This window comes from Choloepus didactylus, chromosome 22 (assembly GCF_015220235.1).
Source record: "Choloepus didactylus isolate mChoDid1 chromosome 22, mChoDid1.pri, whole genome shotgun sequence".
Classification (NCBI taxonomy): Eukaryota; Metazoa; Chordata; class Mammalia; order Pilosa; family Megalonychidae; genus Choloepus; species Choloepus didactylus.
Window position 1 is genome coordinate 23527835 of NC_051328.1, and position 14304 is coordinate 23542138.

Sequence of the window (14304 nt, forward strand, 5' to 3'; positions counted from 1 at the left end):
TGAGCTCAGCAGAAAACAACTCAACACACCTATGCCAGGCCCAGTTTTTTTTTCAGAACAAGCAGTGGGGAACCATTCTTGATTCCATTCTTTCACACTCCCATATCCAAGCTCCAGTAAGTCATGTCTACTGACTCAGGATATTAGAACATGACCATTTCTCATTGCCTGGACTATTACTACCCTAGCCCAAGCTACCATCATGTCTGGCCCAGATATTTGCAGTAGCCTACTAATTGGTTTCCCTGCTTCCATCCTGGCTTCCCTGTGTTTGCTGTTCAGCACCCAGAGTGATACTATAAAAATCTAAGGTGTCACTCATCTTCTCAAAGCCCTCTAATAGTTCTCCATTTCACTCAGTAACAGCTAAAGTTGAAGCCATACATAGTATTATCACCACTCACTGCCCCCACGTTATCTGACTCATTACTCCTCATTCTTCTTGATCTCTCTTCTCCAGGCCTGCTGGTCTCCCTGCAATGACTTAAACACACACAGCAAGGTTCTGTCTGAGAGTTTTCTTTTGCTGTTCCCTGTGCCTAGATCGTCTTCCCCTAAATATCACGTGGTTTAGCCCCTCACCTCCTTCAGATCTTTGCTCTTACGAAAAGAGCCCTTCCTTGACTACAATAGCAGCCCCGGTCCATGGCATGCCTGTTCTTCCTAGCTTTGTTTTTCCCATAGCACCTACCACCACCTGACATTCAATATATTTTACATGTTTATTGTATGTCCTTCACTAGAATGTAAGCTCCACGAGAGTAGAGATTTTTGGTAAATTTTATTGAAGCATAACATAGATACAGAAAAGTGCACAAGTAGCAAGCTTGATGATTGGGGGCAGTGATGTTTTGTATCTTTTTTTTTGTGCTGTGTTGCCACCACAGGAGATACTTCAAATATTTAATTAGTGACTGAACTAATTACATGTACTAAATAAGATTAAAATACTGAAAAAAAATCTGAAATAGAGTTGCAGAGGGATTCATATAGTGTGGTATGTTACAACATTTAAAATCCATTGTGTGTGTGTTTATCGACATATATGAAGTAAAAGTAGGGAAGTATGAAAATAATCAACTTCAGAATAGTGGTTACCTCTAGGGGGAGACAGATAGGAAGGAATAAAAGACAGCTTAAATTCTGTTACACTTTGTTTATTTTTTTTAAAAAGGAAATATGGAAAAATATTAACCTCGGCTAAAAGAGAATGATTCTAAGGTACTTGTTTTTTGTGCCTCTTTGAACATTTGAAATCTTTTACAGTTAAAGTCTCTTTCTGCTCTTATCTCTCCTCCCACAAAGCTGTCTACCAGCTTGGTTCCCAATGGCATAAGCCCGTTGACCTGTACACCCAGCATCAGCGTACCTGAAGGCTCTAGAAGAAATAATGGGCACTCATGCTTTCAAGGGTGAGAAGCTGAGGAGGGGCCTTGGAACTGTCAGGATCAAGCAATGTCATATCCATTCCCCAGAAACCTTTTTAGGGACCAATTGAAATGGGGGCGGGGTGTGGGGAGCAGAGGCCCTCCTGTAGATAAGGACGTAAGTGATTATTTGCAGGAGTGGATGGAAGGAGATAAACTAATTTTTCCTAGTAAATGTTAGTGAAATCCCTGTAATTTTGGAAAAACAACTTTTAATGGATAAAGAAGTCATGAAATTTGGACTTGAAACATAGATGGTATTTTATTGGGACTTTTCTATTGACTTGGAGTTGCTGATAAGGGCCCAAAGGTGAAAACAAAGTGCCATGTGCCTGAGCATTCTAAAGGGTGCCACAAGGACTGAGCACACTCTCCCACAGGACTCAGGAGGTGTGAGACTCACGACCACTTGTTCCCCTTCTGCATCTGCATCCTCTGTTAAGAAGGTTATGGTCCAGAGGCAAGGGGCTTTATGCTTCCTGGGGTGAAGCCCCTGTTCCCTCTCCACGGGATCAGGGGAGGGACTCAGGCACCAAGAGAATGACAAGAGATATTGGGGGCACCTGTAAGGAGGGGGAGCTTGGCGTCTCTATCCCCAGTGAAATCACAGGCCCACTTCCGGGTGGCCACTTGAACAATGGTTGGTGCCTCACAACTGTGGAGATTTCTGGAGGGGGGCGGGGCGCTGCTGGAGTGGCTCCTAGCGAAGAACTCAGGGTCCCATTTGTGCCTGGGAAGAAAAGGACAGGACCGCACTACCGCACTACCGCCTCCAGAGAGCACAAGACAGGATTTCAGTGGCTCCAGAATAGGTGACCATATAATTGAGCATCCAATTACCAGCCTTGAGAATGAAAGGGAAGCTAACTACGCTGCGGCTGTGGCAGCAAACCCGGATGTATGCTCCCCCCGTACACGGAGCTCCCCAAAGAGGAAGAACAGAGGATGGGCAGGAGCCGTAGGTCTGTCTCAGTGACTGCCTGGCCAAACTAGGGGCAGTCCCACTTGGAGAGGGATTAGAGGCGAGGACTGCTTGAGTCCAAAGGGGACCTTTAGCTGCCCCCCTTGTGAATTAACAGGGGGCGGGCAGGCACACCGGGATCTTAGAATAAGGAATGAATTCGGAGTTTTAAACTAGGCAGGTTTTATAAGTTTTAATAACCTAAAGGAAGCCCAAAATTGGTTTTTGTCCAGGATAAGAGATTCGACGGCGTGGCGGACGTAGGAAACCTTTTAATGGTGACAAAGCCCAGGTGAGAAAGGTTTATGCTATCAAATGCAGAATAACAGGAAGATTTGGGTGTGCCCTATAAAGAAGTGTCCAAAGGAAACCCACTTCAGTACCCCCTACATTTTACTAGTGGGTGGGGAGTGGGATTCCCGCAGATGCGTTCAACACGCTCGAAAAAAGCAGCCCATCCAAACGCCCTTCCCGTATGGCGCGGCTCGAGACTGCGATCCCCAGAAGCCTAAGCGGCGAGCACATTTCCGCTTCCGGGTGTGACGACTTCGGTGGAGGCCGTGGGCGTGGGTGGGAAGAGAGCGAAGCTGGTGCTGTGCGCGCTCGTTCTCGGTCTGCGCACCCGCAGACATGTGTGCCTCTTGTGAGTGTTCGTTGGCTCCCCTGTGCACGGGGCTGAGCCCCCTTCTTCTCCAGCGCTGTGCCCAGAGGACTGTCCTCTGCTCATGCTCCCCACTGCAGCCCTAGTGGCCATTTCCGGGGAAGAGGGCGTGGTAGATTTCGTGTGGTTGGGTTGGGCAGTCGTGGCCTAGCGCTGGGCACCTGAACACACACCCGTTTTCCGCCATTACTTTCTCTTAACCTACTCCATACGTTGGGTAAAAGTTGAACCGTATAAATTTGTCTCGGTGAGCGGAGAAACTCCAAGTCATCATTTCTCCCATTTCTGAAAAGTGATCCCCCAAACAGGGACATAAGGAACACAGACCCTATCTCCTTCCTCTGCTCCCTTCCTAGGGACAACCAGGGTCCTGTGCAGGAAGGCCTACGGGGGGTGGGGGGCTGGGGGGGTTGGGGATGAGGCCTTGAGGGAGGGGTTACACACCTAGGGATGATGGCCTAGGTAAGTAGGACTAACGCCTCACAGAAAATAACTTAAGAAGTTGAAATGTTGTATGCATCAAAGAGCTAACAAGAGAGTGAGGAATCTGGGATCAAGTCCTAGAAGAATCAAGAAAGGAAGTTATAATCCCCGCCTGAAGGCATTTGCTGATGGAAAGAGACACCTATGAAACCCTGCTGTGAGGGTGGTGGACTTGCAGGATAAGGGGTGTATGTGAATGTAAAGTGCTGAAAGCTGGGAGTCTGAAAAAGTCACCCCATGTTTGAATTGTGACTCCAAATGAAGACACACTGGGGAAAATGTTAAAGTGGAGGTACAGACGGCATAGATGTGTCTCCCAATTTCTGGTCATCTTGGAGGTGTAGGGAGCCTCTGTCTCGAACTCTTAACATGGATGAGACCAATGGTGTGCTCAGGAGCCTGTCCTCAGAGACAGGTAGTATAATCTCAGGGATTAAATTATTCCTATTATTTTTTGAGGAAACTTCCAGCACACTTTTAAAGATAATAAGGAAATGAGACATCATGGATGAATACATGTAGAAACAGACAACAAATACTGATACACAAACATGAAAGATTGGAATTATCAGAGAAAAATAAAATAGCAATTCTTAAATATCTATAGGCACAAGAAAGCATAAAAAGTGACACAGTGAACTTGGCAAAAAAGCAAATAGAGCATATAGAAAAAATTAGTAATTTTTAAAAGATCCAGTTGATGTGTTTGCTCTCAAATTACATATAAAATAAGAGAGAATTAACGAACTGGACTAAAGGTGAGAGAAATTGTCAAAAATGCAACTGGCAGAAACTGAGGTGGAAAGTACAGAAGAAAAGATAAATGCATTAAACCATTGACTAAGAAGGCCCAAAGTAAATGTAATCAGGTTCCCAGAATGAAAAAAAACAAAAACAAAAAAACCCAAAACAGAAAATGTGTAAGAAAACTGTGGCATATCCACACAATAGAACATTAGTCTACCATAAAAAGGAATGAAGTACTGATACATGCTGCAACATGGATGAACCTTATGCTAGGTGAAAGAAGCCAGTCACAAAAGGTCACATATTGTATGATTCCATTTATATGAAATATCCAGACTAGGCAAATCCATAGAAACAGCAGATTTGTGGTTGCCAGGTGCTGGGGTTAGGGTAGAATGGGGAGTGACCGCTTAATAGGTTCAGGTTTTCTGTTTGGGGTGATGAAAAAGTTCTGGAACCAGATAGAGTTAATGGTTGCACAATGCTGGCAATGTACTTAATGCCACTGAATAGTACACTTCAAAATGGTAAATTATGTTATATGTACATTACCAGAATAAAGAAGAAGGAAAAGAAAGTAACCAACATAAGAATAAAACCAAGATAAAAAGAACAGACAACTGGAAGCGACTCATGGGTAATCTAGTTATTGGAGTTATTAGACAACGGTATAAAAATGAAAAAAAAAAATCAGTCTGAAGCACAGAGAAAAAAAAGTACAGAAAACCACATAAGAAACATAAGAGTCATGGTGTAATTGGACTTCCAGAGGAGAGGAAAAAGAAAATAGAACAGGCAACATTTGAAGAGCTACCAAAAGTTTTTCAAAACCAAGTTAAGATAAAAAGGTACTGATCCAAAAAGTTCTACAAACCTAAGGGATAGATAAATACATAGGCAACCACACCTAGGGAAAGCATTGTATTGTAAAGCAGCTGAAAAACAAAGGAATAGAAATAGTAAAAGCCTCCAAAGACCAAAGACACTTTATCTCCAAAGGGCAAAGAGCAAACACTGGAAGAATGGTAAAGAAATACACCTAAGATGGAAAGGTGGAGTTGCTCCCCAGACATCCCACTGAGTCTCTGGCTCAAATCCGCGGGTAATGCCCTGATGCCAGCTCTGGGCCCAAGATTGCACAGCCACAGACACCCTGCCTGTGTGGGAAAAAGTTCTGCAGCTTCTGGAAAGGAGCAACTTCCACCCACCACTGGCCGGCCCCAGAACAGTCCCTGGACCCAGGGGAGCCTGAGTGGGAGCCTAGGGGCAGAAGTGGGAATGTGAGATGCAAGGAAGCTGGACCAGAGGTCGGGAAGGATAAGGGGTGCTCATTTGCTGCCCCCCACCTTTGTGTTGGGCACCCACCCAGAGCTCTCAGGGATGCTTCCTTCACTTCTGCCCAGAGGCTGCAAGGTCAGTGGATCAGGGATCCGACTCGGGGGTGGAGGTGGGAGCGCCCCAGGAACCCAGCGTCCCAACCCGACAGTAGCTGGCCGGCCAAGAAGGATGCAGCCCTGGGGCCCTTCGGTGGGACAGGCCGCCCTCCCAATGGCCCACACCTAGGCCCACCCTCCTCCCCCAGGCCGCAGACTTCCCCCTTCCCCCCTGCCAGCAAAGTCCTTGCCCTCCACCACTGAGGTCCTCGCAAGGTTCATCAGGAAACCAGATGCCCCAGAGTGCTCGTGAGGAGGTGGTGTCCTCTGTGTCCCAAGCCCCTCATAGGCAGTCGGAGACTCAGGAAAAAGGGGTGAGGAGTAAAAATCCCCAGTTGGAGGAAATGGGCAAGAAGGTAGGGGAAGGGAGGGGAGAGCAGAAAGGGGTGGGGAGAGGAGGAGGAGGGACTAATTTCATCTCACAACCCGCAAAATAGTGGGGGGTGAACATGAAGGGACCTACCCCCAATGTTGCCCAACCCACCTGAAAGCCTGGGTTCTGCTACTGGTTATCTCGAGGAAAGTTGACCAGTGGGAAAACCGTCCCCACACCAGGCATTCTCTGGTGAGTCAAAACACTCATCATTTCTCCAATGCTATTGTGGTTAGAGAAATAGAAATTCATTTTTAAAATATCACTGAACTCTTAAGAGATCTCATCATTTTGTAGTTCAGTGGTTCTCAAACTTCAACCTGCATCAAGAATCATCTTGGGGCTTGCATTTCTATCAAGTTCCTCAGGGAACCACATTTTGAAACACTGATTTAGAACTTCTTTCAGAAGGGGTTCTGTTTTGTTTTCCTTTTCAGTCTAACATTCTGCTCCCATTTATTCAGACCCTTAACCGGTTTTCCCAACTGCAGGATAATGTTTCATGGAGGATATAGACCAAAATATTAATAAGGATGGTAGGAGTGAAAATGATAAAAACTTGTGCTCTTCATTTTTCTACAAACTTTCTGCAGTTATCTTGTTTGACTATGTAAGCTGAGAAGTGTGTGTGAGAGAGATTTTTAACAGTGTGGAGACCCAGCTGGCCCTGGGGCCTGCAGTCCCTCATGGTTGTCCCTGGATGGGCCTCTGGGAAAGGCTGCTTTGCCTTGAAGTCTAGCCCCGGTAAGGATGGCATGAATCGCTCACAGTGCCCTAGTGCACCCAAGTCTGGTGCCTTCCCTAGAAACCCTGTGCAGTAGCCGCCTGAGAGCTGGGGTGTGTGTGTGTGTGTGGAGGTGCTCTGGACCTTCTCTGGCCCCCAGGCTCCCCATCAATCCCTAAATTAGGACTTGGCTGTGTGTTAGGCTGGCTAGTTGCAGTGAAAATATTTATATTCAGTTATGCTATCTCTCCTCCCCTCCCCCCAGGGTGATCAATTGTTTGCATGCACTTTATTTCTCACTGATTTTAAGCCCTTCCATTCTCTTCTTTAAGACTTTATTTTCAGGAACACTTTTTTTTTTCTTTTTTGTAAATTTGCTCTGCATTTTTTCATTTTCCAATTTAATAGCATTGTTTTGTCTTCTTTCTTTTCTTCTTGCTGCACATTCAAGTATTCGTTAAGGGTCCAGGACCCAGCAAGTGCTCAAAAAAAAAAAAAAAAAAAAAACCATTATGAAAAGACTAAACAGACAATTCCTAGGCTCATCAATGTTTTCCCAGTCAACATCCCTTGCTCTCTGCCTGGGGCAAATTTCTTAAGGTCCCAGTGCCTCAGTGGCCTCAACTGTAAAATGGGCATATTGAGAGAACCTACCTCCTAAGACTGTTGTGGGTTAAATGAGTTAACACCCTGCCCAGTGGGTAGCCCACAGCACTATAGACCTGTATTACTATTGTTAGGATTTGATCTTAGCGTCTGGGCTGTAGTGGCCACAGCACTGGACCTGGAGTTAGAAGATGTGACTCCTACGAACTGTGCCATCTTTGCGCTCATCACCTCCCCTCTCCGAGCTTCAGTTTGTACTACTCTAGTCCACCTGTTAGGGCTGCCATGAGGTTTAAGTGTACTAATATCTGCAAAGCACTCAGAACGTAGCCGGGCTAGGTGAACAGACTGGGGCTGCGGGGGCGCGGGCCCGACAGGGGAGCTCTCCCGACGTGTCCCCCAGCAGGAGCGGCGGCAGGGCCCTGGGGTGCCGCGAGCTTGACCGGCGGCCACCAGGGGGCGGTGCCGGACCGCAGTGGGCGCCCGGGAGGCGGCGGAGCCTGGAACTTGTTCTGCAGCTTTCTTCCTTCTTTTATCCTTTCTTTCAACGGTGTTGAAATTCGCGGTCTCCATCCACGACTTCTGCACCGGAAGGGACAGATTTGGAGGACCCATTACCCAGGAGCGAGACACGCAGATCCGAAGTTCCCCTGATGTGATGCAGGAGGCAGGCTCCAGAAGCAATTTGAGCAAAACGTTTTTTTTCCTCACAACTTTTTAGTTTGAAATTTTTTATTGTGAAAACTAACAAATGTTTTAAATACTGTACAATCAGTAAACACCCATATACCTCTTCATCTGGATTCACCAATTGTAAAAACATTTTGCCAGATTACTTATACACACAGACGCACACTTTTTATCTATTTATTTATTTTTGGCTGAAGCATTTGAGAATTACTTTAGACATCCTAAAACAAACGTCACCCATAAGTACTTCAGTCTGCATCTCCTAAGAACAAGGGCATTCTCCTTCACCACCACCACCTCATAACCACATCTAAGAAGCTCAACGTTGATGTAATACTATTATCTAATATACGGTCCCATATTCAAATTTCCCCAATTGTCCTAATTATGTCCTGTATAGCTGTGATTTTGTTTGGGTCTTGATCCAGGATTGGATCAATGTTTATTTTTTCTTTCATGACATTTTTGAAGAGTCCAGGCAACTTGTCTTGTAAAAGGGCCCACAATCTGAATTTGTCCTATTTATTCTTCACAGTCAGGATCAGACAAGTCACTTTGGGTAATGCCATTGCAGAGGCAATGTTATCTATGTCCAATTACATCATATCCAGAGGCATGTGTAGGTTTCTACCATTATTGGTGACATGAAGTTTGATCACTTGGCCATCTATGATGGTTTCTTGTCCCCTCCCCCCACTCACCCCCCAAGAAAGATGCAGCAAAGACATCACTAGAAGCAATCAGCCAAATCCAGGATGCAAGATAAATAGTCCAGTTTCTCAAAAAAAATCCATGATAGGGGAAAAAAAGAAGAAAAGAGTGTTCTAAAATAAAAGAGGTTCAAGAGATACAACAGCCAAATACATCAGGTGGAGCTCGTTTGGATCCTGATTTGAATAAACTAATTGTAAAAAGACACATTTGTGACAGTCGGGCTAATTTTAATATGAATTAGGTATTAGATAATATTAAGAAATTATTGATAATCTTAGGTGTAATGGCATGATGATTATTTTTAATTATTTTAATATATATTAGTAAATTGTACTAAATACTCATGCAGTGGAGTACTATACAGCAGTGAAAAGAATTAACTCAAGCTTCATATATCATACTGGATAAATCTCAAAAAAAAATGTTGAGTGAAAAAAGAAAACTATAGGATGACACAACATGTCCTGAAAGACAAGGCTAAAGATGTTTATGGAAACATGCATATGGAGTAAAAATATAAAGCCATGTGTGGGAATGATCAACACTAAGTTCAGTGGCTGATGTCTGGGGCAGAAGGGAGAGTTGTGGTGAGGAAGGGTACATAGGAGGCTTTAACCATAGCTACTGAATTTTTTTTTTTTAATTAGGCTAGGTTGTGGTTACATGAGTGTTCATTAAGTTATCTGTCTCTTTTTGAGTATACCTGAAATTATTTCACAAAATCTTAAGAAAAATTTGTATAGTTTATTTTTTGAAAAAATAACTTTTTATTTATTGAACAATTGCTAGACTAAAAAAGCTTAATATACAATATCTAATCATCACCTCACCCCTTTACTCATTCCCCAACACTCTGTCCCTAGTCCACTCCACCCCAGCCACACTGGCCTCCTTGCTGCCACAAAAAGCTGGACATGTTCGTGCCACAGGACTTTGGCACTTGCTGTTCCCTTCTCTGGAACATGGTTTCCACCGCATCTCCTTCAGGTCTTTGCTCAGTTATCACTGTTTCAACTAGCCTGTCTCCCTGGCACTGCTCTACTTTTTCTCTGTAGCGCTTTCACCTTCTGGCATACCATACAATTTACTTATTATGTTTGCTGTCTGTCACCCCTGGTAGGATGAAAGACTCATAAGAGCAAGGCTTTTTTCTGCTTTATTCACTGCTGTATTCCCAATATCTCGAACAAAGCTTGGCACTTAATAAATATATGCTGAATGAATGAATGAATGAATGAATATATTTGTTATCTATTATGGTGTTACAAATTAGCCCAAAATTTAGCAGCTTAAACCACAAACATGTTTTCTTCCCCATGACTTCTGAGGGTCAGGGATCTGGGAGCTGCTTAGCTGGGTGATTCAGGCTCGGGTTCCCTCTGGAGTCTGCAGTCGGGCTTTGGCTGGGGCCGTAGCCATCTCATGGCTTGACTAGGGCTGCAGAACCCACTTCCAAGCCCACTCACATGGTCGTTTGCAGACCTCGTTCCTCCCTGGCTGTTGACTGGAAGCTTCAGTTCTGTGGGCCTCTCTACATGGCTGTCTCATGTCATGTCAGCTGGCTTCCCCAGAGTGAGTGGTCTGAGAAAAAGAGACACACAGAGAGAAAGCAAGAGCACCTGAGAGAAAATCCACCCTCTTTTTATCACCTAATCACAAAAGTGATACACCATCTGCATTAAGCAGAAGAATGGCCCTCCAAATATGTCCAAGTCCTAATCTTCAGAACCTATGAATATGTTGTCTTATGTGGCAAAAGGGACTTAGGTGGATGTGATTAAGGATTTTGAAATGGGATACATTGTCCTGGGTTGTAGGGCAGGTCCAATGTAATCATAAGGGTCCTGTAAAGGGAAGGAGGGAGGCAGAAGATGGAAATTCAGTGACAGAAAAGGAGATGTGATGATGGATGCAGAGGCTGGAGTGATGCACTTTAAGGATGGGGAGGAAGGGACCACAAACCAAGGAAGGCAGGTGGCTGCAAGGAGCTGGAAAAGTCAAAGAAACGGAATCTCCCCTGAAGCCCTGTCAGTAAGACCCATTTTAGAGTTCTGATCTCCAGAACTGTGAGGTAATAAATTTGTGTTCTTTTAAGCCACTAAGTTTGTGGTAATTTGTTCCAGTGGCCATAGGAAACTAATATCCCACCCTCCTGCCATATTGGATTGGTTAGCAGTGAGTCACTAAGTCCAATGCATATTCATGGGGTGTGGATGCCAGGAGACATGATTACTGGGGGCCAGTTTAGAGGCTGCCTACCACAATGGATGAATTTCCATCAACTCCACTTTACAGGTGGTCAGACTGAGGCTCAGAGGGGTGAACTAACATGCCTGAGCTCGTAATTTAATAATGGTGGAGTCAGATCCATCTGACTCTCAGAATAAACTCCAAACTCCATTGACCAATAGCTATGAGGACCTACCTGATCTGGTTGCTGCCTCCCACCAAGCTTATTCCCACCTCAGGGCCTTTGTACCTGCTGTTTCCTCTCCAAACCTGTCCTTCACTGGGCTGACTCCTTCTCACCCTTCAGTCTCAGTCCAAATACCTCCCAGGGAGCAAGGCTTCCCTGACCACCACTCCTTCTAACACAGTGACTTTCTATCTCTTCACCCCATCTGTTCCCACTACTCCCACCTTCCATGAGAACATGGGCTTTTCCTGCTTTGTTCACTGCTGGATCTCTAGTACTGGCACTTATTGGTGCTCAATAAGTGCTTGCTGAATGAATGAATGAATGACTTCACAGGGAGGTGAAAGTGTTAAAAAGCCATCCATTCAACTCTGGGCATCTTGAAATAACAGTTATTACCTGGCAGAGCTTGTGAGGATTAAGAGATTTTTAAAAAAAGAAGTGAAGAAAAAAAGGACAAGTCCTAGAGTCACAGAATATGTTTTTAAAGAAATGAGAATTTCAATTCTCTCACCCCCAATAGGCTGCACTTGGAGGCATCCGCAGAGCCCCTTTGCAGAGGGAAGAAAGCTGGCCGGGGTGGGGGGGGGTTGAGCCTTCCACAGCACCATTATTTGGGTACTAACTGAACCTTTACTTCCCAGGTTGGTTCTGCCTGTCCCCACCCTCCTTCCTGCAGGCAAAGCCTTCTCTATTTATGCAGGAACCAGAGCTCTGGAAAGACTCTGCGGGTCAAGGAGGAATTTAGTGGGCATATGTCAGGCAGAGAGGCACGTCCAGGTCAGGGAGGCTGCATTCTCATGATCTTGGACAAGGAGCTTCTTTTCTCAACCTCTCTCTCTCTCTCATTCTCTCATTTTTGCGGGGGCAAGGGACTTGGGTGCAGAAGTTTGAATCAATCATCTCAGTTCACAGTCTGCTCTCATATCTGGTTTGGGCAAGACCCCTCTCTGGTTTCATTCATTCATTCATTTCTTTTTGTCTCCATTTCCCACTCCCATTACCCTCCTCCCCCACTCCGTTTAATAAGATCCTTGAATTTGTATGCAGCTTTGTCAAATGTGTAGTGCTGTTTCATGTGAGTGTGATTTTACTTTTTTAATTAAAAGATCTCCTGCTATAGATCGTATTCTGTTTCTTACTGTGGTAGTACACCTCCAGGATGGTCCCCAGTAGTTCCTGTCTCCTAGTATTCACCCCTTTGAGTAGTCCTCTTCTACAATGAATAAGGCTGATCTTCAACCAATAGAATACTGCTGAAATAACAGTGTGTGACTTCCGCAGCTAGCTGATAAGACTTGGCAGCTTCCTCCTTGCTCTCTTTTGGATCACCCACTCTAGGGGAAGCCAGCTCTGACATCATGAGGGCACTCAAGCAGCCCTGTGGAAAGGTCCAGGGGAAACTGAGGCCTCCTGCCAACAGTACCAGCTTGCCAGCCACTTGGGTGAGCCATCCAGGAAGTGACCTGCTAGCCCTAGCAAAGCCTTCAGAGGCCTGCAACCCCTGCCAACATTTTAACTGCAACTTAGAGAGACCATAAGCCAGCATCAGTCAAGCTGCTCCCAAATTCCTGACCCATAAAAAAACTATGTGAGATAATTAATGTTTATTTTTGCTTAAAGCCACTAAGTTTTGGAGTAATTTGTTATGCAGCAACAGATAACTGATACACTTACTTTTTCCAACCAGCTGTCTAGTTTAGAGATCTATCCAAGTTTCTGTGTGTTTGTCTAGTTCAAGGGTCAGCAGACTTTTCTCAAAGGGCTAGATAGCAAATATTTTAGGTTTTGCAGTCCAGATGACCTCTGTAGTAAATACTCGGCTCTGGGTTACAGCCCCAAAGCAGTCATAGACAGTATGTAAGGGAATGAGCACAGCTGGGTTCTAAGAAAATTTTATGGACACTGAAATTAGAATTTCATATAATTTTCACATGTCCCAAAATATTATTATTCTTTTGGTTATTTTTCCCAATCACTTAGAAGTATAAAAACCATTCTTAGCTTGTGGGCCAAACAAACAGAGGCAACAGGGCCAAACTGGCCCAAGGGCCTTTGTTTAGGGAAAGTCTAATTGGTCTAATTCATTGCTTTGAACTGCTACAAAGTTATTTGAAAGTGTGTTTTCACCATATTTTACCTATCTCTTCTCCCAGGGAGGAGCATCCAGTTTGCCTCCAGCTCCTGGCTACCACAAACACCGCTGCAGTAACATCCTTGGGCCGTGTGAGAAGGTCCCAGGGATTTTTTCCTGCAGTGGAATGGCTGGGTCTCATGGTGAAAGGCTGCCTGAGTCTACACGCTCATTCGCAGGGCACAGGAGCTCCCATTTCCCCGCATCCTACCAACACTTGGCATTATCCAACTTCCTAATTTTTTGCCAGTCTGGGAGTGGTGTCTCCTCTTTGTGTGCCTTTCCCTGATAATTAATGAGTTTGAACATCTCTTTGCATACTTCTATATATTTAGGTGTTCCCCTCTGTAAATTGCCTGCGTACGTTTGTTACTTATTCTTCTAAGAGTTTCTGACTTTCTCTTAGTAGGGAGAACACTTCCCCTCCCCGAGCCTGTTTTCCCGTGTGCACCGATTACTTCCAAGAGTCTTCTGAGATGCCATCTCTGTTTGTGAATCTCTGCAGCCAAGTTTCAAATAATGGGAATGGCCCAGATTAGGCTGGGGCTGGGTTTTCATGTATATTATCTATTTTAGAAATCCCTGTTTAACTTGGGGATTGTAAAGGAAACTTCCTGGTTTAAGGAGGTTGGGTACCAGCCCTAGGCCACACAAGAAGATCATGGTATTGAGCAGAACCATGAGCAGAAGATCAACCAGGCCCAGAAGCTGCATTCCATTAGGAAATGCTTGGACTGCAAATTAGAACAAGAAGGCAGCAAACAGTATTTCTGCTGGATCAGAAAAGATAGATTGTCCTAAATGATAAGGGATGGCCCTGGAGAGAAGGGGGCCTTCTCTCCTGGGCTGGTGCAAGGGAAACTTCTGAAGGATAATTTGACAATTATGTGTCAAAAACCTCAAGCACTTGCATACCCTTTGACTCTGCAAATTCC

At 44.8% G+C, this 14304-nt stretch overlaps 1 protein-coding gene across 5 annotated transcripts in view; it reads left to right on the plus strand.

Annotated features, from left to right (window-relative positions):
* Positions 1-13609, plus strand: part of ZFP90 (ZFP90 zinc finger protein) — a 44695-nt gene extending 31086 nt beyond the window's left edge. For 2 of the 5 annotated variants that reach the window (XR_005213826.1, XM_037816064.1), the window contains one exon: positions 1306-1718. Coding sequence is in view for 2 of the 5 variants with exons in the window: in XM_037816064.1 (XP_037671992.1) it covers positions 1306-1373 (68 nt within the window). In the remaining 3 variants the exon portion in view is untranslated. Of the gene's footprint in view, positions 1-460; positions 1056-1305; positions 1719-13391 lie in introns of those variants that run through there. The other 3 variants (XR_005213828.1, XM_037816067.1, XR_005213827.1) reach the window with 2 other exon arrangements.
* The last annotated feature ends 695 nt before the right edge of the window (positions 13610-14304 follow it).